This window comes from Lissotriton vulgaris, chromosome 2_1 (genome assembly GCF_964263255.1).
Source record: "Lissotriton vulgaris chromosome 2_1, aLisVul1.2, whole genome shotgun sequence".
NCBI classification, from domain to species: domain Eukaryota; kingdom Metazoa; phylum Chordata; class Amphibia; order Caudata; family Salamandridae; genus Lissotriton; species Lissotriton vulgaris.
Window position 1 is genome coordinate 1,070,051,474 of NC_141687.1, and position 24,443 is coordinate 1,070,075,916.

Consider the following 24,443-nt stretch of genomic DNA (forward strand, 5'->3'; position numbering starts at 1 on the left):
TTCCTGCACACAGAAAGGATCACAGAATGCGTGCTACGGGTAGTACTCAACTCCATATTCTATCAGATACTGCTAGACAGTGAAAGCGACATGTCGGTATCTATCGAACCCGGGGGAGGGCTTGCTGATCCACAATCAAGGTTATGCGACCTATTCACGAGTGACGACTCAGCCCGTCTCTGCATGCTAGTTAGATTGCAAAAATGGTGTGCAACTGCTTGCAATCTTGTGAATCCCAAACTCTACCGAATACCATCATAGATTCAATTTAAAGATAGAAGGGTCATGTTACCATGGTTAGTCATGGGGGGGTGGGGTGGGGCTCATTCACAATCAAGGTCATGTGACCCTATGAAGCAATAAATAAGAAGTGTTCTCACCAAACCTGGTTTAATCTCATAACATGGTCAAGTGACCCCACCCTCCCCACAAAAGTCCCAGTCCTGATTCAGTAATATGTCGTAGCTAGTGCCAGACCCAAAATTCCTAGTGCAGCTCAACTCATCCTGTTTAGAGAAGCATACATGAAAACCATTCTCTAATCACATCCTGTTTCTATTAGTAGGTCACAGTAAAATTCCCATCTGTCAAGAGAATTCGAATACAACAGCACAATGCCCTTGCCCGCTATTTCTCAGACAAAACCTGTGGTGCAAAAAAGAAAAACTTCAATCAGAGGGATAGTACGATCAGAAAAAAACAGGTATTCATGGGAAGCAGCAAGGGCTGTGGTTTCAGGATAAGACAGGTTTATGATCCGACACTCATTCAATATGGCTACCCAGTCGGTCTTTAGCCAGAATTCCTTTCGTTTCTCCTGTCAGCTCTTCCTGCATCCTCCCTCTATTTAGGTCTCTCCTTCTCTCCTCTCTCAATGTATTGAGACTGAACTATTTTGTCTGATGCCTGATGGAGCTACCTGGTTTAGCTATAGGGGAGATGGGCTGTGGACTCCCTCTTTGGTCGTCACCTACCCAGTCGGCCTTTAGACAGACTTAATTTTGTCTCTACTTGTTCTCTCTTCCCCTATCCTCCCTTTCTCACCTTCCCTGTCCCCTCCACTCTACGCTCCATTATTTTGCCCTCCATGTTCTTTAAATGTTTCCCATTGAAACCTAGCTACTTAGCCAAAGCCCGTGGAGCTACCTGATAGCTAGAGAGGAGATGGGTTTGGGACTTCCCCCTTGACCGTCACCGACCCAGCCAGACTTTGGGCAGACTTTCCTTAGTCTTTCTGCTGTAACTCCCTCCCACCCCTTTACCCTTCCCCTCTACACTTCACTTATCTCGTTCTCTATGCTCCTGTAGTTGTTTGTCTAGCAACTGATGTAAATTGTAACTGATGTAATCTTGTAATCTTGTAATTTTGTGGAACCTCATGTAAAGCGCTCCGATACCTCCGGGTCTAGCCAGCGCTATATAAAACTCTTAAAATAAATAAACACGAACAGTTCTTTGTCCTAATTCAAACCTGGGCTGAGTAGTCGTTTGTGAATTGGTCACATGACCTTGCTTGTGGATAAACAAGCCCTTGCCCGGGTACAGTAGATACTGGCAACATGTTGCTTTCAATGTCTAGCAGTATCTGATCAGATATGGAGTTGGTGGAATTAAGAGCACGCGCTGTAACATGCATTTTGCGTTCCTTTCAGTGTGCAGGAACACTGTCTGAACGTGGATGGAGTATGTTCCCTTTTTGTATCACATTTTATTTATTCTATGTTTGACATACAATGAGAATTTTATTGTTCGAGAACACTTTATAGTGCTGGCTTTTCGCAGAATAGAACAGTGATGAGTTGACATGTATTAATTTGTAATGCACAAAACACTGTGCAATTGTAGTTGTTTTTCTTCTTTCTACCCAGCTACGTCTGTGTTAAAGATGCAAGGGAGTCTGTTCTCACTTCCCATATATGCGCTTACCCGAGTGGTCCTTGTTTTGTTTAAGCTTCACTTAAGGGAAGTGACACACATGAGCAACCTTGGTTGTGAAAAAGACTATTTGTCGAAACGCGTTGCCTGTAATAAAACACCTATTTTTCAAGCAGACTCCTGGAGTTGAAGCGTTTTGTGCTTTTAAGTCAAACCCTCTCCATACTCCCAATCCTGGAGAAGGAACGCACCCCCAACAAGGCTTCAAACTTCAATGTATTAGTGAGAGTGCACGGAACACTGCGTGCCACTTCTACGTGTTTCGGTAAAACAGTGATCGCGTGTACCCTGGACGAATCAAACGAGCAGGTGGGTTTTTGATTCATGCGATGACCCTCAAATAAGTTCCTCAAATTAGAAATGCATTGTGGTTCAATTTGTTTAGTTAAATCATCCACAGATCTCAGTGTTCCAATTAGAACGCCTATTCTCCCATATTCTCAGCCATCCCAAAACCTAAACAGGCTCCATAAACACAGAAATCAGAAAGCAACCACCGCCCATAATCCTCATGGGCGGTTAAGCAGCTCATTAATCCGGAGTGATGCAGTTCAGTTCTGGTTTCAGTCAAACCGCAAATATTTCAAAACCTCTCCATACTCCCCCTCTTGGAGAATGAACGCACTGCAAACAAGGCTTCAAACTTCAATATATTACTGCAAAAGCACAGAATACTGCATGCCTCCCGCTGCGTTTCTCTAAAATAAACCTTGAGCACAGGTACCATCGGCAATGGTGAGAATACGGGAGAACAGGCTTTATGACTGGAACATTGCAATCCAAGGAGGATTTAATTAAACTAATTGCAACTAAGATGCAAGAACTGCAAAGCAAGCCCAACATTACAGACCACACTTCCCCATTGTTCATTAAGATTGCACCAGTAACGCTCTTACCTTCTAAAAGCCCTTTAAGCTTGGTAATTATGTGGACATGTATTTTTGTGTTTGAAAATGCTCAATCCTTAATTGCATTTTAACACAAACATATTTGTTTTGCATGCCATGAGGTACACATGCCAAAAGCACTGAAAGATGAACCTGGGGGTTGAAGAATGGATGAGCTGATCTCATCTTTCGTATGTGCCTAAAATCTTACGTATGGTGATCGAATCGGTCGGATGCCAGATTTGTCAGGCACTGTTGCAGAAGAATTACCTTGCATTTTTTCTGGACCCATTTTTAAATTCGTACTGGACCCCGTGGGATTTGTTCACATTTTCCAAACACACTGTTGGCCCAGAACCAGGACTTACTTCAATTCCTGGTGTGTTTTCTTTGCTTTATTCAGATAATTTGATGATCTCGAATGATCTTCTATTTGAAATTACCCATTGGATGCTTGGATACTGGTTTTGTCTGTCCTGATGACCACCATATAAATTACTTTGGTTGAAACGCCGTCAACACTTACCTTTGGCATACATACACTGAAGAAAAAGAATCTATTGCCATTTCTGTTTTTGCAATTTTTGGTATCAGTTTTGTTTGTTTATTTACTTGCCTCTGCCATTGTTTTACTGTTTACACTGTCAACTGTGTTCTTTGTAATGTAGGTTGTTTAACTGTATGAGCATCTCTCAGTATATTGTTTTATGATTCCATTGTTATTTTGTATTAATGTCTTAGTAAAAATGTGTTTTTTTGCTATATATATATATATATATATATATATATATATATATATATATATATATATATATATATATGGTTTGTTCATGGGTATCATTTTCATGTTTTATGATTGATTATTTTGTTTTTGATTTTAGTAACATGTGTTTCTTGTGGAATTTTGCGTTTCAACCATTGTTATTAGAAAATCCTACATAGCCAACAGTAACTAGGCAACACCTGAAAATATATCAAAAGAATTTCACTTTCTAATTCAGGGAAAGTGCTTATTACAATACACTTTGAGCCAATCTGTACTTTTCTGCTATTAGATGAGGATGTGACAGGAATAGGTGTCACTAATACAGACGTAATGAAATCTTAAACTTCAGATATGCTGCACATAAGGTATATGGCTGGCTCATTGCCTTCCAAGAAGGAAACCCTGGATTTCTACTATGTGGCTGAGTTGGAGACATGAGAGAGAAACCCTTCCAGGCTCAAAGAAAGCAACAATACAAAACAGACACACAGGAAATGTGCAGCGGCAAAGCCGGCATCTGTTGGACTCACCTCAGACCCTCCTGCCCCAAGAAGCTTAGGTCACCATAGTTGACGCTGAACTCAAAGTCATCGATGTAGCGGTTGAACGTGATGACCTTGCGCTGAGGGTAAGGCGCCATGCGCTGGAACAGAATGCGCTTGTTATGCTTCAGGCTTTTGCTCTGGTCCTCTTCCTCTACTTCGCGGGTGAATTCCACCTGCAAGGCATGTACCAGAGGGCTTTAGCCAGTGCTTAAATATATCTAAATCCCCACCCCCTAAACAAAAAAACAAAAAACAAAAAAAAAAAAAGAATGCCTCCACTTCTGCTTAAAGTCTACAGCAACAAAAAACAACAAAGGCACACGACTGTTGAGTATATGCACATAATAAAATTGTATTGGTCTAAAGAACGCATACACAAATGTGCAAAGATATGAAAAATGATCATTCCTTTACAGATCAGTGGGCTCAATAATTAATGCAGACAATAAGGAAGACTTAGCAGTTTCTTACCATCTGTATGGTCTCTGAATCATAAAAGATAGAATATCTCCATGCATGTGCACAATCCCAGAACGCAATTGTTAGAAATTACATTTTTCCTGATGCAATAAAAGAAGGAAGCATGCCCAATAAAGTGCAACATTTACTGCTTTTTTCATTAGCCAAATAAAACCATCAATATACAGTGCATTTGGCTGAAACAAACCAATTCCAGCCATGTTACGTTAAAGAGCAGGAAATGTGGTCCGCTATGTAACACTACACATATAGAAAAAAAAAATCCTTTAAGAACCTTGGAAGACTACACTAACCCATCATGGCCTGCAGGTAGTGAGCCATGCTGGGATGGACGTCTTTCCAATCATCCCTTATGTGATTGCGAGATGCCAAATAGCAGCCATAGAATGTAATCAATGGGAACCTTCAGTGGTGGACTAAATTAATCCTCTAGAGGCCAGCGGTATGTGGGAGACCTCTTTAATTATTCTATGCCTGTTCAACCGATGTGTGAATGCTGTTTAGTACTCGGTGATTGTTATGAACTGTAGTGGTTCTTACACGCTTATGTGAGTGTAAGATGGCCATCCAATAGAAGGGAAAAATTAAGCAGTGTTTGAACTACAACTGGCTGCACCACCGCTGTGTGTACATCTACATTTACACAAATATTAAATAGCCAGCCTAGATGCATGTGACGCCTTCACAACTTACCTGGGTATAGAAAGTCGTTTGGGTGTTTGCCAACATGCAGAGATTGTGCGGGTCATGTTGTTACATAGCGGATCTGCAGATTGCACTTTATAGAGTAGTTAATGTTCCCAGTTGTATCGCAAGGTTATGGGATGGTGTAGTTATATTGGACACAACACGGTCTTCACCTCTCTTCTGAAATGTAAATGCTCCTGGATGCTTCAAATCTAAGCTTGTACTGAGAAAGCGATACCTCCTAGAAATGTCTTACTTTAAGGCAGTATGACGATCTGTGGTGCAAGCCTTAAGTGCAGTGTCCTATTTTGTTTATATTGATTGAATTTCATTTCTAGGTATAGTGGTTGTTTTCCTTGGGAGGCTAAGTGGAAGATGCAAAGTGCTTTAAACAGTGCTTGATTTGCTACAGCCAGCCAGTGGACTACATAAAGCCTAAAGCTCAATTATCTTCCTGACAGATGCAATAATCATCAATAAGCAATTTTAAATGACTTCTGTTACAAATCAGTCATGTACTTTGATTCTAAGGGGCCTTCAGTTTACAGAGTACCACATTTAACTTGAAGGTAAGAGAAGACCTTCTAACAGGACAATATTCTTTCCAAAGACGTTCCAGGAAATCCTTAATCAATAAAACAGCAACAACAAAAAAAGGGTGCCTGAGAAGAGTCTCAAAGTAAGCAATAATAGCATCCAAATTCAATTTAATAGAAAAGAACTGTAAACAAGATTATCAAATGAAGAAAATGAGCTTCTTTGCATGTTCTCTGGTCCACCTATTTGTTGGTACACCATTAGCAGACCCTCTTCCACTTGGATGCATAGGAAGACCTTGTGGTAGGAAGTTTTGCTTCTCTCAGAACAGACACGTTGTCATCAGGGAGCTTAAAGTGTCCATACTGCAGGATCTCAAAAACTAGTCAAAGAAGTTCAGAGATGGAAGGCCGCAGTGAAAACTACTGCACAAATCTGGCTTGCAGTAGTCAGAAGAAGCTCCTAATACCAGGGTTGTAGAAACCAATCCAAAGTGAAGAGAATCATCCTCATAGTGCCAAGCACTATTTCAAGGTCACCTAGGTAAAAAGTGGGATCGGACGACAAGCGTAAAGAAATCCTCCTGACCAACTCATCAAAAGTGAATTAGTACTCCAAAGCTTGTTCAGATGGGACATAACCGATATACTGTGCATGACTGATTTCCGTGTGCTGATTGGTAGGCATCTGAAAATTTGAAAATCTTCCTTAGCATCTCAGGGTATGGAAGCATGAGGTGGTGAAAGCACGGACTAGGGTGGTCATGTCAAGTTTGCGGTCGATGATCCAGAGGTTCTTTGGGTGTGTGTAATGGGGGTGGGTGTTGGTCCTAGCTCTGTTGGCAAACCAGAGTCCCACAGTGAAATGCTATTCCCGAAAATGACAATTTGGTTCTGGTCTGTGCTCTGCTTCAGTTGGCCTTCATCTAGTAGGCAATTTCAGTAATGCAAACATTGAACTTTATCTAGCAGCTGGGCATCTCGTCCATGAGAGAAAGAATTAGTTGCAGGTCATCAGCATAGGAGAGGACGCTGAAGTCGTGAAACTGGATGATGCTAGCTAGAGAGATCATGCATTAAAGTAGGCCGGGCACAGGGAGGATCCTTGCCGAGCTAATCTGATGAGGTCGCTTGCGTCAGAGTTGTACAGTGCCAGGCTGACTGACTGAGTCCTTCCAGTCAGAAAGAAGCTGCATTGGAGTGAGTGTACTTGGATTCAGAGTTTGTGAAGGCATTCGATGGGGTGGGAGACTGTGTCAAACACTGCAAAGAGGTCCAGGAAGATTAGGGCTGCTGTGTCTCCTCCGTCCATTCATGCCGATGTATCTGTGGTGGCGAAGAGGGCAGTTTCCATGCTATACTTTGGTCAGAAACGACTGAGTGGTGTCAAGGGGTTGGTCGTTGATGAGTGAGGTGTTTGTTAATTATTTTTTCTAAAACCTTGGCTGGGATTGGTAGGAGTAGATCGGTCTATAGTCGCAGAGTGTTAAAGGTTCAGTGGAAAGTTTCTTCAGTAATGGGAGGACAGATACATGTGAAGATACCGGAAGAGGTGGAGGCATTCAGAACTGGTGGGAATATGGCACCGATGAGTTGCAGTGCTCTGGAGTACCCATGGTGGGGGTGGGGTGTCAATGCCCCCCCAGAAGAAAGGACACTGGAAATAAAGTAGGATAGAACACCATTTAGAGCAGAAATCAATTATGATGAATAGATCGAAACCCCTCAAATAAATAACACTTTTCCTTTTTCGTGTCCTGGACTGCTCCCAAGTATAGAATCGTTTGAGTAGGGAATGAACAGTAATGTATTTGTAATCAGCTGAAGCCCCAGCTTGAATACCAAGTTGATCAACAAGCAGAAACCTGAAGGGGTTATATGCCATACCCTTTCTGCAGAGGCACTATGGATACACCGGCTCAACCTGGGGGGGCGATTTCTGGCAGGAAGTACATTGAAGGGATAGCGTTTGACAATTTTGATTCTTAGGATAATCTGTGACTGACACACACACTTGAAGATGAGAGCATTTGAGTCAGCCCAACTCCTCGCCCATTTGTTAGCCTTCTTTAGGTCTACAATGGGACAAAATCTTGCTTGGGACCTTATCAAGAAATAGCAAGAGTAGACTCCTTTGATCTACATTTATTTCAGAACAGACTTTCCCACACCTTTCTCTGGTAGAGTTAAGGCCTCTGAACCAGCTAGTCGAATACTACAGGATTTGAAAAACAGTGGGATATGGGGGGGAAGTGGCACTAGGAATCAGATTTTATATCTATTCTACTCAGTACGTGGTGTCTACATGTTCTTTGTAATTTCCCATAAGCAGGTAGACAGTAGGTAATACTACCACCCACTGGAGTTCTTGACAGTGATGGAAGGATTAAGTCATTACTCAGCTGGTACTTGTCACGCCTGCCAGTCTCACGGAGAACGTATGACACTAGCGAGACCAATCCAAAATGGCCTCACTACATTGCGCATGGGCGAGGAGTCCGAGCAGGAGTCAAAGCCCGACCTGCCCGAGGCTGAGCGCTTCGCGCTCTAGTTTCTCGCTGTTCTTACAGCGCGTCACTTTCGCCTCGCCCCTTTTGGTTTCTTTGCATTTGAACTCCCGTCGCGGCTGTTTGTTACGGAGCCGTACTCTATGCCTTGTTTCCTGGAATTATAGAGCATAGCGTTCTCCTCACTATCCTGAAGCTCTATTTCTCTTGTCCCTCTCACGCCTCACATGTTTTGTGGTGTGTTCTCGGTCCTCCGAGTCTAACCCTCACTTCCCTTAGTCCGTGCGGACTGTTCTCTCTCTCGCTCTGTTCCTTCGAAGCTCACCTGACCCGGGCTGCTGCTTGGTTTGTCTTTCGGCTGGATTTGTGTCCCGTTGGACGGCTGGCTGAGTGGAGGCGTGGGTGTAGATGCTCAGGAGGGGCATTGTGGGAGTTGTGGTCCGCCTGGCAAATCCTCAGTGTAATCCCAATCCCCATTAGATTTGATTTTGCTGTTCTCTGGACTAATTTGGATGCTGGCATTCGTCACAGTGCATGGGGCTCCAAGACCTGGTAAAGCGCTTGTAGCGCCCTATATTTATATAGCGTTCCCTGTTGGATTCAGCTGATGTTATTGTCTGCATTTACTGTATTTTCAGTTGAGCTACTTCTGGGACCTAATCCTTTCAATATTCACCACACAGCTCAAGAGATAGCCATTTCAGGGTAAAACGCCGTAGATCTAGGTTACAATATACTTTGATACTCCAGTATCCAGGGGTAATCCATCTTATTCACACCAGGCATTCCATGGCTCTCCAGGCACATTGAATACAACTAGGATCCCAGTATAACACCTCTTGATACCCTATACACAGCCAGGTAAAGGTTGTCCAGGTATTGAAATTAAGTGAATGTGTCTTGACTGTTGCTGTATTAATTTAACCATTCTTTTCAGGGCCTACTTCCATGCAGAGGGAGAAACGTCCACGAAGTCCAGTGTCTCTTCCCCTACTTTCCTTGTTTTGTTCCCTCCTTTCCCTCCATATCACCCTCGCGTTCTAGTGTCTGATAGACTAGAGGTGTAGGAGGGGGGGGGGGGGGGGGGGGGGCTGGGCTATTAGTCGGTTCCTGGCACTCCTGCGGAAACTGCTCTTGAATCCTTACAGTACTCCCTGCAGCAGCACGCTGTTGTCCACCACCTCTTCCATGGTTAGATACGTTTCTGAAAGGTTCGCTGCTCTGGCTTCTAAATCAGCTGCTGCCTTAGCATTGATACTTTTTTTGTTCTGTGTACACTTCTGCCACACTATGGTCCAATTGCATGCTTCCATAACTACAGAGCCTATCAGGTTTCCAGGCCTGGGACCGAATAGGGATCTGGACCCTAGGGGATGTGATCTACGGTCTCACTCTCAAAACCTTTTCAGAGATGCAGGAGTATTTTATGCTGCGCACCCAGTTATATTGTTACCTACAGTTCTGCCATACACTAGCCCCACACCTTAAAGAGCTTGCAGCCCTGCCAGAATGCATCCCCCTTGAGGGTTGGCTTCTCATGGGGGATCTGGAGGAACATACATCTATCAGACAGTGATCACACACAGCGTATCAACACTAGACTCTCTGCGAGAGGAGTGGCAAGCAGACGTAGGACCTATTGACAATGATGATTGGTGGGAAGCATTAGAATCCCCTAGGTCGGCTGCCATCTCCTCACGACAACCCCTTATACAGCTGAAATACCTACATAGAACATACTATACGAGGGTGCGGCTTTATTGGCTTTATAGGGCCGGACTCATTGCTTCCCCGGCATGCTTGAGTTGCGGGGGAGAGGAGGCCACTTTTATTCACACGGTGTGGGCAAGCCCGGTGTTGGACAGGTTATGGAAAGGTGTTCATAGATGCTTGGGGAGGGAGAGGTACTAGGGTGGACCTTACAGTTACGCCAATGCTCGCATTGCTACACATCGCAGAGGACATGTGAAGCAACAGATACAAACGCCACCTACTGTTCTCGGGCCTGACCTTGGCCAAGCGCAACATAGCCCGTGCATGGAAGGCCCAGTCCCCCCCCCCCTTATTGAGGGGCTGGATGCGAGGTCTGGGCTTCTGTATGGGACTAGAAGAACCGGTATTCAAGGCCCGGGGGTGCCCCCATAACCATACACGTATCTGGCAAAGATGGGTAGATTATAGGGGTATAGTGTTGGCTCGGCCGACAGCACCGACCGCACTTTTGGATCGGGACGTGCGGCCTAAAATATAGCTTATGTTGAGAGCCAGTAGACCGAGTGGATTAAACAGAAGAGGGCGGGGAAGGTATCCAAGGACAAGAGCATACTACCTAGATTTTATCTTCTTTGCTTCGCAACAGGAGCAAGTTCTTTTCCATTAGTTGATTTTTTGAAGTCTCCTTCTTTTCGATGGTTCACTTACTGGATATATGAGATTGTGATTCCTGTATGTATGCCATATTGTATCCTGTGCATAACCTACAATGACTGTCTGCCTAATTTTGGCTGTTGTGAACCGAAATAAGAAAACTGATAAAGTTGGTTTATAAAAAAAACAAAATAATGCTTACACTTAAGGGCACGGATAAGAGCCCCGGAGGAAGTGGAACGTAGGCAGTTGGCAGCCGAAGATGGGCTTGGCCCGGACCCCGATTCCTCTACCCTCAGGCAACGGACACTTCTGAGGGAGGAATATAAATCCCTCGCGCAAGAAGGAGCAAAGACTCAGATGATGGCCTCCCTGCACCACTTGTACAATATTGGGGATAAAGCTGGTAAACTTCTTGCCTGGTTCAGTAGACAAGAGGAAGAAGCAAGGTGGGTACCCAACCTCACACTACGGGGCAGGGTGGGGGCTATCGTAGACACTGATGAGATTACAGAGTACTTTGCGCACTCTTACGAGGAATTCTACCAGTCTCAACCGCTCCAGACCAAACCCCAGATTTACCATGACCTGCAATCACTATTAATGCAGACCCTTGGTGGGGAGACAAGAGAGGATTGGAGCCAATATTACCCTGGAAGATATCCAATCAGATATCTTAAAGCTGAAAGTGAATGAGACCCCGGGCCCCAATAGGATTCCCGGTGAATTTTACAAATGAATCAAGTTTACTAGGCCCCCCATCTTCTTAACATGTTCCAGGAAGCGGGTGACCAGGGAATACTTCCTCCAGACTTGCACCGGGCAGTTATAGTGGTTATATTGAAGAAGGGAAAGCCCAGGGAGTGCTGTGGCTCCTACCGCCCTATTTTCTCTGCTTAACATAGAAGTAAAAATCCTGGCCACAATCTTGGCAGCTAGGCTGCTGCATATCATAATGCCCTTGGTCCATAGAGACCAATCAGGATTTATGCCCGAGAGATCCACCCGCTACAATCTGGCTTAGCGAAGGTCAGTTGCACCAGACCCCGCATATCTTCCTTCAGATGCCTAGAAGGCATTCGAATCAGTGCATGGCCCCTTCTTAGAAAGTACGTTGCGTGCTATGCGGAAGGGCTTCCAGGTGAAGGGATCCTGGAGTGGACCCCGCTGGAGGGCCAGCTTCAGACAGAGGAGCTGGGTGCAGGGGCAATCTGCCTGATCAACAAGACATTTAAAAACATGCCCAATACACTTCACAAGTTGAGGGAAGCATAGGGGAGAGACCTCTGGGTATTAGAATACATTGACTGGGAAGATGCACCCGAGGAAGGGAGAGCTCAGATCTCGACTGAGTCTAGTACAATTTAAGATGCTGCATAGGGCTTACTATGATAGGCACCCCAATGTTTGAGATGTTGAGGAGAAGAGGGTTCCTTCTATTACACACTGTGGAGCCGCCCTGCGATTCTGAACTACTGGATTGATATAACAGCCAAGCTTGGTAGGATCCTCGCGGTTGACCTTCCCCTGACCCCAGGTTCCTTCTCCTGGGGATACCTAACATAGATCCCCTCAGCCACAACTGTTATTCTGTAGCCTCAATCTAATGGTGGCTAAGAGGCACATAGCTAAATACTGGGGGTTACAAGTTTGCCCCATTAAAGATTCATGGAGTAGAGCTATGGATATGTACATGATGACCGAAAAAGTTACAAATGCCAGCAGGGCATGCCCCAGAAAATGTTGTACGTTTTGGGGCAAATGGCTGACATACTATTCACTGGAGATAACAGACGAACTGTGGGGACCCTGAACGGCCTCATACATGTACAATTTGGACTTGTTACAGTCTGATGTTTGGGGCTCTGCACTGGGGTGTCATATCAACAGAACACTGGATGCTGTGTTTGTTGTGTCTGGGAAGTGGGAGGGGGGGGTATTTGTAGTTGCTTGTTTTGACACACACCTTGCAAACACAAAGAGATTATGGACGGAGCGCAGCAACTTTTCAGTCACAGATCTGGGTTGAATCCATCATCGTTCTTTAGCTCACTTCCCCAGTTCAGACCCAGCTATATACAAATCAGGCTTGACCCGGTGCCTCGTGGGAACAGTACAGCCCGAACTGCCAAGCCAGGTCTTCCCTTGACTGGAAACCAGCATCTTGGGACCTGTTTTGGGGGGTAACACCCCTCTCATCAGCATGCTAGCTTGAAATCCAGTGGCAAGGTGTACAGTATTCTCAGATGTGTGCTCAAGCTGTGTATTGTCCTGTGTTACAACATTTCCAAAATAAACACATAAAAATAAAAATAAATGTATAAAGAGAAGACAAATGCTTACACTTGCCAATAGACCTAAATTGAATGCAAGGCACTTCTTGCTCTTCTCTAGACCGAGAAACTTTAAAGTTTCAGCCTCTGATTTAATCTTCTGAATTTCCCAGTCAGCCCGTGACACAAAGAGAGACTACCAAATGAATGGGTAAATGCTCCTCTAGACTAGGCATACAAAATGGATCGTATCTATGTGGGACAGAAGGGCTACTTGCATATATTGTACACTGGGGGAAATGAAGGACGGATGTCCCAGCAGCGACTGTTACAGTGGTGTCTGCCTGGTGTAAACTCACAAGGGAAATGGTTTGAGAAAAGAGAATGAGCACAAACCCCCAATGTGGTTGGAGTGCGATTGAGACCAGTATCTGAGCTCCCAGGGTTTAAACAGTAGGATCTGGTAAGGCTATCGACACTCTGGGATGTATGGGACGCTAACGGCATGGTGCCTTCGGAGCATCTGTGGATGTGATATAAAGTGTCACCAAAGCAAACATTCAAATATCTCCAACTGCGACACGCAATGATGGCGACGATCCCCCCCCCCCCCAGATGAGGAAAACAGGTGGCTGAAGCATGGACTCTTGGAAGGTCACATGACAGCAAAAGCCATCTCATTTACATAGGACACTCATGGGGAAAACGCATGAGAGCCAGTGAACAACTAAGGGCTTGATGGCAAATAGGTATGGGGAACTGGACGAGGAAGACTGGATGGATGCGGTACAATTACCTACAGAAGCGGCCATAAAAGCAACATCCCATATAATCCAGCTCAAAATATTGCATAGAACATACTACAGCAGAAAGAACCCCGCTATTCAAAATAAGCACAACTAAGGATGATGCATGTTTTAGACAGTGTGGACAGAGGGGAACCTTTATACACACAGTGTGGAAATACTCTCAACTCAGACCATTCTGGGAGGAAGTGATACGCAAACTGGAATAGGCCACAGGAGTAACTAATGAAACCCAAGCTCCTCTGACCTGTATGAGAATATGAAGGGAGTCTGAGGCCACATCCTACAAAAGACTACTCATCAATCTAGGCTTCCTCCTGCTGGCAAAAAAGGAAACTGCTAGAAAATGTGGTAGCACGATATATCAGGAACTTCAAAACTGGGAAAGGGGCATGAACAAAAGGTTGAATGAGAGAGAAAATGGTGTATGAAGAACACAGGGATGCACCCCTAAATTTGAGGAAGTACGGGGGGCAGGGGGGAGAGAATGGAGCACCGGGAGACTAGTGAGGCGTGAAAACTAGACCGCTACCCCGGGGGGAAGAGGGGAACGGGGGGGGTGTTGGACTTGGCCTTTTTCACAGAATTTTTTTTGCTTCCCCAAATTCAGGATGTCCCCCCATTGCCATAAAGTTGTATAGGCCCTGGGAGGTTAAAATGCCCTGGGTAATGTTAAAATCCATGCTAGATGCAGGGGCTTGACTTCCCTCAACATGGCTGCCATAGGTTCCTGCTACTGCAGCATGGTCTTGTTAAGGTGCATTCTAGTTGCCAGGAGCTGGCTGAGTCCCCATACATTGTTGTAATTCCAGCCTGCCTTGCCTGCCCACAGTTAGAGCAGGGAAGCTCCTGGCACCTTCTAGAATAGGGGTGGAGCTTAGTTTTGCCGCCTTAGAGGGTGGTCACCTGACCTGGGCCTATAAAAGGAAAGGGAGGGAAACTTTCCAGTCAGTTGGGGCATCACTGACCTGGGGAACCCACGCAGGAGATTTAGGCGGTAGGGCCTAGTCAGGGACTTATGCCACTGGGAGTGACGGGACTTAGGTGCTGCCTCTTAAGTTGAGTGAGGTACCTTGAGCTAGCCCACTGATCTGGTACGGCGGGAGGGGAACCCAGGGACCATCTACAATGACCTGCAGAGGAATCCGGCCTGCAGCCCTCAACTCAACCCCCCTTCAAGTAACAAGAAACAAGAAACTGCTATTTACAAGGGCGCCAGAACCATCAAGCGCCAAGAAGAAAGCCCAACCACCACAGGACTGCGGGGGATTAACCAGGTACCGGACTCTGCTACATGGCCCTGTCCTGCCTAGCTCCCCCTTGACTAAACTGCCTGAATTGCTGTTAGGCGCTCCCTTCTAAGCGCTAGAACTGTGAATTGCCCGGACTGTTCATTGTCCGGCCACTGTCGTGTGGCCTGCCCTGCCAGAACTTGTCTGTAGAGTGTCCCCCTCCGGTGCGCTGGGCCACGCTGTGCCTGAATTGCAGTCTACCCCCCCTAAGCGCTCTCTCTCTAAAGCGCTCTCCTGCTGTGCCCCGAAACCCTGAGCGCTAGAATCGCCGAGCTCCACCTTGCCTGGGAAGACGCTGGAGTGGCGTCAGTCATTGCGTGCCTTGAATTGTCTCAGTGGATGCGTGTGCTGTGTAGTCACTTGCTTTAATCAATGAGAGAGAGAGGACTAGATAGGCTAGACCGTATCCCCTGGGTTATATGTATGTATCAATAAGGACTAGCTAAGGTTAAGAGAAGTAGGAGACTCAGAGCAGTACGTCAAATAAGGAGAAACTTTGTTTTCCTTATAAAGTCCTCACCAACCGACCTAGTCGGTGGCATGCTTCATCATCGGGCCCACCGCAGTGGCACCGAATGTGCCCCGGTGTGCTTCAACGCCAGGTGACTGCGGAGCTGGTATGTTGCTGAGTGTGCAGTGAGTTGGGTGAGAAGGGTGAAGTTTAAAAGCTATACAGCTGGTCCCAGTACCCGAGGGTAAAATATTTTAATGAACTGGGCCTCTGTTAGCGGATAAAAGGCAAGTAGACGTTAATTGGAGTGCTAATTATGACCTCCAGTGTGGTCTACATGTTTCAGCCAGTGCCTTATAGATTTTATACTGGCTTTCCTCAGGACCGTTTTAATATGTGCAAAACGTGCAGATTAAATAATAAAAATTAAATTATAGTGGTTGGGTTATCTTTAGGCTAAGTGAAGCGCACACTAAGGCGCTATGACTGTTAGAGGGGGATTCCCTCAAGCTTGACTACATATAACACATAGGACAAAGACAAGACGTACATGGTAGAGTCATATTAGAATGGTATTCGATATACCACATCATGTGCCGGCTTATAAGGTGGTGTGCGACCTATAATCGGCTACTGTGGGTTCATGCCATGGGCATGATGCTGGGGAGGGTTTTTTAAAATGAAACCGATAGTGGTGGTGGTGGGCTAGAGAGCGTATTTACAAGGTGAGGTACAGGTAAGTATAGTGCGAAGTCCTCACTCAGTTTTGTCTTGTAAAAAGCTTCATGGGTCGCCTGGCAGAGAAAGAGACCCTGTAAGAATAGTAATTTGGTCACAATATGTCCAACCTGTAGGGAGAAAAAGTAGTGGCTTACCCCATTTGTGGCGGTAGCGGTTCTATTTTACTCACGAGTGTTGCAGTCTGGTTCCTCCTTGGACTTATTCGTCCTTCCGCGGCGCCCGTTATGAGAGAGGAGGGCCGCCCGGTCTCCATTTGTAGTTTAGTTGATTGGTTTCACCTGCATTTGGTGGAAAGAGAGGGAGGGATGCGTGTGCGCTGTTTGCATTGTCATGATTGAGCTTCAGCGCATGCGCCGGGGACTAGCGTGAGTTCTGCGCATGCGCGGCTATCTTGCGCATGCGTATTGCACGAACCTAGGTCGGTGGGTGAGGACTTTATAAGGAAAACAACGTTTCTCCTTATTTGACGTACTGCTCTGAGTCTCCTACTTCTCTTAACCTTAGCTAGTCCTTATTGATACATACTGTGTAGTCACTTAACACCTAAGCTTTCTGGTGCCTACCTGCTCGTGCCAGGATACCCAAAGGGAACTGGTGACCCCAGTTCCTACAGGGGGTGCGGGGGGAGGGGGAGAGAAGAGTTAACCCCCCCCCTTGAAGCGGAAGCATGATCAAGAGAAATATGCTGGAATGGTGTACCATATAGTGATGTGCAATGTATCAGAAGGGTGGAGGGAAGCAAACAGGGGTAATATAACAGATATCGCAGCAGACGATTTGATCTGGTATTACAGTTTGATATGTTGACAACGTAGGTCACTTTAAAAGACTAATAAAATATATTGAGGCAAGGCTATTTACAGAGCATGGCAGCATATCTGCGCAGCTGCAGAGCCAAAGGCAAGCTGGTCTGTGCCTAAACTGCGCCAGGATGCTGCTGATTTCAAGTCAGACCCGAAAGCTAACACTAGAGATCGCAGCGGTTAGCCCTACGGCCTCAAAGCAAGTCAGCCGACTGCCCCCTTTTCGACAGGGCCTGCTTGAATGGGAATACATGCTCAAGGTGTGGCTTTCAACTCGGGCCACTGGGCAGAGAGGGTGTCCATTTGAAAGTACCAGCAAAGGGCCTATTGGGCCTGCTGCAGGGGGCCATCAGAGTATTGTTGCAAGCAACTTAATCAATGTGGCTCTTTAATCAAGAGAGGGCGAGAAGTCATGAACTCATGCAAACTCTTAATCTGGAAAGCCTTTTTGTTCAGGAAACTTGGGCATGGGAAAACTCTGGCTCAGATCTGGTTCAGGGGGTCCTAACTGGCTATCGTTGGACTGGATTGTCCCTCTAGAGGAGGATTGGGGGGCGGGGAAGGGTAGCTGGCCATTTTTTCAGGGATTCTCTATACTGCATACTTCTTGCTTCAACCTCGTGAATGAGAGGTGGCCGTATTAAAACTGGAAATCTAAAAGGGCCTTGCTTTTTCCAGTCTCCTTCACTATCGCCCCCCACCCCGGTTCACGTGCTACTTTTCTATGTTCTGGGGATCAAGTTATTGAACCTTTACCTTCAGAGTGCTACTACAAGCTGATAAACACGCTATTTGAGGCCAAATCTCCATTTTCTTTTATGCAGAAAATCAGAAGGGCGGCAACTCTTCTAAGGAGCTTTTAAAATTGTTAACTCTCAGCTAATCCATCTCCACAACAGCAGAAAAGAGAAACGCAAGGAGTTAGCCACTTTCTTAAAAGAAAATTGTCAATATCTACTCAGAGTTTCGTCCTTAAAGTGATCAGGATATCATTAGTACTGCCCCGCTTGTCCTTCAGTAGAGAGCCCACCAGTGTTTTCATGTTTTGCACAGGTCACTAAGCCCCAAGTTAAAAAAACATCTGTAGGGCATTATCTCAAGCTCCCAGCTAGAGCCCTGTCTGCCCAAAATTCTGCTTTTAGCTCCTGACATAGTAGCCGAACATCTCAACCTGATGTTCAACCAGATAATTTATGTAGGACAGTTTTCCAGTCTATGGAAAGAAGCTATTATCACTCCTTTGCTCAAGAATGTTAACCAAAACCTGGAGGAACCTAAAAAAGAATCTATTAATTTCCTTATTGCCTACACCTGCAATATTACTGAAAAAACATCTAAAAGCAGCAATTGAGGTCGTTCGATACACATGGTCTTCTTGATCCTTTCCAGGTAGGCTTTAGGAGAGGCCACAGGACAGAATCTGCACTGGTGGCAGTGGCTGACAGTATAAGAGGCCAGGTTGACTGCAGAGGAGCCTCGGTCTTGATAATACTTGACCTATCTGCAGCTTCTGAGCCAGTCTCCCCTGTGCTTTCAACACAAAGCCTTTCTCAACTGGGTATAAAGGACAAGGCGCTCCATTCCTTTCTGGCTGATAGATCACAAGTGGTTAGTTGTGGGCAGTTCAGGGCAAAAGCCTTCAGACTTCCGTGTGGAGTCCTGCAGGGCTACTCACTTTGCCCTACTCTCTTCAGCCTGCATGCTTCCTCTGACACAATTGATTAGATCCTTAGGTTCCCAAGTGCTGTCTTATACAGATGATACCCACATTACCCTATCACTCGTGGATTGTGTTTCTGCCGTGACAGTTAGGTTTAAGGAACGTATGTCTAGAACTAGCAGCTGAAGGAGAGACAACTCTCTCAAGTTTAATGCAGAAAAAAAACAGAGGGCCAGTTTATTTGAGCACAGCCGTCTATCTGGTCTACAATCTGGTAGCCAGAGTCCTGTGGCCAACTCTCAGCCCCTGAAAACTGATAAGAACCTGGAAAATGGTACATACCAGGCAGGCTGCTGCGCTCTGCATCTAGAAGACAGATGGTTGTTCAGAGAATCCACAGGACTAGGTGGGGTAGCCGTTCCTTCGCCCATTGTGTTGCTAAACTTTGAAGCTCCTTACCCTCTCGCATTTCAGGTGCTGAAAACATCATCTTTCGTAAGCATCTTAAAATTTAGCTTTTTTCAACCTAGTCCGTAACATTCTTCCCATCTCTTGGTTTTCCTGCCACCATGGTGAATTTCTCTGAATACTAGCGCCTAGACAGCCTTTAGTAATGTTGTGCTCTATAAACATATAATCTCATTTTTCCTGAGAGCATGCCGTCTTTTGCTTTCTTTCTCAGGTGGAATTCAAAGTTGAAACCAGAAAAGAAAAAAAAAGTCAATGTTGCTCTTTATTGGGCAAGTTTCCTTTATGTTACTGTTATTGGTATGAGGAAAAGTCAATTTCTAAAAATGGTATCCAGGAACTCGCCCATGCATGGTGATATTCAATCTTTCAGAAAGATCCGTTTAGAATCTCATGGAAAAGAATCTCATACACTATACTTGAGTACAAAGCTGTTGACCAGATTAACAAATAGAGTTATTGAAACATGGCTCAGAACAGCATACAACAAAGAACATCTGGGTTATGTACTATGGACAAGATGTAAACAGGCTCTAGATACAGCCATGCAAAGGAACGAGTGATCAGAATGAACCATCATATTGAGTGGGTAACAAATGACAGATGTTAGCCGCAGGTGCAGCAATAAGTGCAATCTGAACCCCTGCTGTTAAGCTACCCCAATCAGCAAGGTGTTTAAAGGTTAATTTTTAATTAGGGAAAAACTAAAAGGAAAATACAAGTCCCTCTAGAGACATTATAATCACGGTCACACTCGCCATCTTTGGTAAGAACACAAACCACAGGCAAGTTTGGATAGTGGTCTTTTAAGAGAAATAGTGCCCTTCAAGGTTCAATGGATTGGGTAGCAAACAGCTGCAAAGAAATCTAAAAAATAATGCTCACAATGTCCGATGTCGAAAACCATGTCTTTCTATTTAATTATGGGCAAAGAGTTTTTCATGGAGTGCTCAGTGCTGGCAGGTGGCTACGTCAGAGAGCTCTTACACAACAATTTACATTTAGATACTTTAAAATGTTCTTACACACGTGAACTATGCAAACGACAAGGCCCAGCAAATCAGTAGCAAAACACCACACCAGACAATCTGATAGAACAAAAGGGCAGTAGGCAGAGTGCCCTAAAGAGGGTGCAAGCGTGATGTGAAAGCAAACCGAACTTTGCAACACATGATACACCAAGTTCAATCCTTATAACAAAAACCTGAATAAGTAAAAAAGAAAGTAAGCTATACGGCTGCAATAAATGAAGCCATCATGTTGAACAATGCATAAGTATAGGCAAAAGCATGCAATATACTGTACTACAATGTCACATAAACAGTGGCTTCTGGGATAGCCACTGTACGAATTTGTCCTTCCAACTAGGAAGAGCCTCCCAGAAGTTGAGTAGCTAAGTTACTCAGGTTCACAAATATGTAAGACTATGAGGAACATGTGAAAAACTGCAACTGTAGGATAGTGCAAGTAAATTAGATAGCTAAATTAATTGAACTTCTAAATAAAGCTCACAAGGTTGTACCATCCTAACAATCCTTTGTGTGGCACAACTCATGACAGCCAAATCAGGCAAGCAGTGAAAAAAGTGAGCTCTACTCAGGTGGGAGCACGAGGGAAGGAGTGCATTGAAACCTAAAACCCAATAGGACAAAGCAGCATGGGAGGAGTGGATTGGAGGGGTTGCTGTGGGGATGAAGGATGGAAGCTGCACACACCCAAATGGTGTGGAAAACTGCTTCACTGTGAACAAGGTTTTTTTGGGAGGGGTGTGGAATGAGGGTTTTGAGACAAATAGGCCAAATGTGCTACTAAGATCTGCACAATGAGTTTCAAGAGGAGTCTAAGGCACACACCTGAATGGGGAACAATGCAGCATCGCGCACAATGAATGGCTTGACTTTGAAGGCTTTGCTCAGAGCTGCTGCCTGGTACACTGCTCCCATTGCTGCAGCCTCATCTGCATTAATGTTCTTTCCCAGCTCCTCCCTAGAAATCAAGGAAGGTGGGGAAGAGGTTAGAATGGAAGGTTAGTTACTTGAACTCTGACGGATGAGACCAACAGAGACACACGCACAACATAGTCCTGCCCGGCCTAACACTTACTTCCCAACAGCCGTCAAAAGAGCCTCCTGGACTTTCGGAACCCGTGTGGCTCCGCCCACCAGGATCACCTGATCAATTTCATCCTGCAGATGAGATAAAGAAAAAGTATGAGTCACAACCAAGCAATACATGAACATAGTGCTTAACTGAACAAAAAGTCAATGGGCCATATTATGAACGGGTGTACTGCTGCAGAACTGGGTGCCTAATTGAAGACACTGTGTAAAGGGAATACAGTTAATAAAATCAAAACGCAACTCTGAAAATTTGAGTTAACAGTTTGATATAATGCCAACAAGGCAATACAAACATTTCATATACATACACGACATAGAATAAAACATCTTAGATCACTTGTATGGCAAACCTATGACATTCCAAAAGCTGGTAACTGCAATTTTCTTCTATTATCATCGAAACAAGCGCAAAAAGTTTAATGATACATTATGGCAAAAGGGACACTATTTATGCCCCTGCCTGTCTAGTCAACTTCCATTGTATAAAGGCTGGCACCTGTCCCAGCCCAACCTTCAAAACCCACCTCCTTAAGTAAGCACTTTTTATATCCCGCAGGTAAAGCTCAATAAACCCTCCCCGTAACTGGGCTCCTTCAATTGATGCAAATTCTCTCTCTTACACACATCTTCGATATCAATTCTCCTGGAGCGCTCTTTTGCGAAGAGCTTTAATGTTTGTTTCTGCTGCACTAAAGGCATTCATTTAAAGTTTACCTGTCAGAGTTGTGTTAATTAGCAACGATCAGACAGTCAAAGCCTGGGTTACCTCTCCCAGTCTGAGCTGTGCTGTCTGTACTAACTGAAAATCAAGTTGTGTATGCACTTTAGACATTTTAATGCTATGCATCAGAGCACCATTCTTGGATACAGCCCTCTGTGTTCTGCAAATCTCATTAAACAAAATCCTTCTTTCACATGATAAATGGTATGAATTGTGATTGAAATCTTGGAGAGGACAACCTACATATTCACCGGCCATACTTTGCCAAACTATGGAATACCAGATTTTAAGGGAATTGGTCTCACAGCTGGGATACTGCACTGCACTGCACGTAGAATGTTCTCGTCCATCAACCCTCCTATGTCCTGTGCATAGTGCAGACAGATATGCATGTTGCGAACTTGTGGTGCACTGTAGTCACTATCCAGTTTGATATCAGACAGAATGTGCAGTTGGCACCTATTGACTCCTCGACATATTACAGTCCAAACTGTGATCTTGAAGTGTACTTGTGCTGCACTGCTGTGGCTCCAGTCATTAGACAGCATCCACCCAAGGTGCTCCATCTATGTACAATCTGTGCTCACTTGCTAAGATCGCTGTGTACTCTGACAGTGCTAGGACTCGTCCCACATTTTTTGCTTACATACCAGGTTCATTTCAGCTATGCTCAGTGCCTGCTGTACAGGGGCAGCCACGCGCTCGTACAAATCGGGGCACAGGTCCTCCAAGTCCTGACGGACGATCTTTGATTTAAAGTCAATGTCATCCATCAAACCCTCGATCTGTGCAGCACATAAAGAGAGCAGATTTAGTGTGCAGGTTTATGTCATGTCAACAGGTGGTAACAAAGAGCATCACCCACCAGAGAACTAACGAAACATCATCTAGTGCAGACATGCATAACCATTCTGAAACCGGCCACGAATTACACTAACACATATCACCCTTTCTTGAAGCCTTGGACATAAACAACTAGGATAAGCAATAAAGAGCTAATTCACAAAAACTAGTAATCATGTAGGTGGCATGCATCTACATCAGACTCTCGTATGGCATTACCTGTGCCATGTGGTCAGCATTGGCACTCAGAATGGTCTTCACCCTGTTGGCCTCCTTAAGAAGCTTTGCCATGGCACGTCCATTTTGCCGCACATCTTTTTTGGACTTCTTCTGCTCATTGAACAGTTTGGCCAGATGATCCCTCAGTCGCAATTCCATCTCTAGCCCACCTAGAGTGCGATCAAACCTAAAGATAACAAAGTAGAAAGCCAATTCTAAACCAAAGAGTAGCAATGTCAAGCTTACATGGCCTCCGCTACAGACAGGAGGGAGAAAGTATAGTTGATCAGTTAAAATTGCAGCTGACCAGCAAATATGGAACAGCTTGGGGGCATAGAACACTCAACCAGAAGTCATGCATTTAAGGTAGACTGTACGAGGCTGAAGACATTTTAGAAATGATAAAGGTCAGGCACTAGTTTGGTCTCATCTTTACCCCACTCCGCGGATCTGCAGCTGAGGTTGTGTGCCAGATTCCTTGGTCTTCACCGTATTGTAGGTCACTATGGTGCATGAAGTGCTTCCAGCACCCATGTCGTAAAACATGATATTCTGAAATGACAAAACGTCAGATTAAAATGTACGTGAAGGAAATACATGCTTGGTGAGCAGGGGAGGGGTAATGTTGCATCCAATAGAGGTCTTAATTCTGTCCCCCAAAACGTCACAACCTGCCTTCAGACGTTGATTACAGTAAGTACAGAATGCTGGCATAGCACTCCTGACTATTTAAAGACATGTTAGGATCGCCAAAGGCAGGATAAACCACGGTCAAGGGGCACATCCAATAGATCAAATTCACAACAACTCTAACCTACCACAAAAGCACCAAACTACCATCACATGGAGCAATGCAGTAATTTATAGTTCATGGTAACAAACTTTTGAGACGAGAAGAAACCTGCACCTGCTGCCGAGGCAACATTACAAGAGACTTGGAAGTGCAATTGCTCATCACCTGGGCTGTTGCATTGATGTCCTTCCGCCTGAACACTCCGTAGTTCAGCGCTACAGCTGTGTTGTCGTTGATTAACTGTAGGACCTTCAGGTTAGCCATTTGCGCAGCCTGGATCACTGCCCTTCTCTCTGCCTGGTTGAAATACACTGGCACAGTGATCACTGCATCTTTGACAGGCTGTTCTGTAAAGACCAATATTACACACCTGTCAGACTCCAGCCACAGCTTCACGGAACTCTCAAACTGCAGTTTAAAGAGTGTCCTGGCCATCAACATATGGCTAAAACAAGCTATAGTGAGGTTTCACAGACTGGGGCAAATGTCCCATTTCAAATAAAATGCATGCTCAAAATTACTGAGTAAAACAATCCCTTTAAG

General features: G+C 45.0%; 1 protein-coding gene across 2 annotated transcripts in view; it reads right to left on the reverse strand.

Annotated features, from left to right (window-relative positions):
- Nucleotides 1-24,443, reverse strand: part of HYOU1 (hypoxia up-regulated 1) — a 212,659-nt gene that overhangs the window by 125,055 nt on the left and 63,161 nt on the right. For both annotated transcript variants that reach the window (XR_015308457.1, XM_086956751.1), the window contains exons 7-13: nucleotides 24,066-24,247; nucleotides 23,544-23,659; nucleotides 23,108-23,294; nucleotides 22,696-22,830; nucleotides 21,308-21,390; nucleotides 21,058-21,190; nucleotides 4,119-4,306 (exon numbers count right to left, since the gene is read on the reverse strand). Coding sequence is in view for 1 of the 2 variants with exons in the window: in XM_086956751.1 (XP_086812877.1) it covers nucleotides 4,119-4,306; nucleotides 21,058-21,190; nucleotides 21,308-21,390; nucleotides 22,696-22,830; nucleotides 23,108-23,294; nucleotides 23,544-23,659; nucleotides 24,066-24,247 (1,024 nt within the window). In the remaining variant the exon portion in view is untranslated. The remainder of the gene's footprint in view (nucleotides 1-4,118; nucleotides 4,307-21,057; nucleotides 21,191-21,307; nucleotides 21,391-22,695; nucleotides 22,831-23,107; nucleotides 23,295-23,543; nucleotides 23,660-24,065; nucleotides 24,248-24,443) is intronic.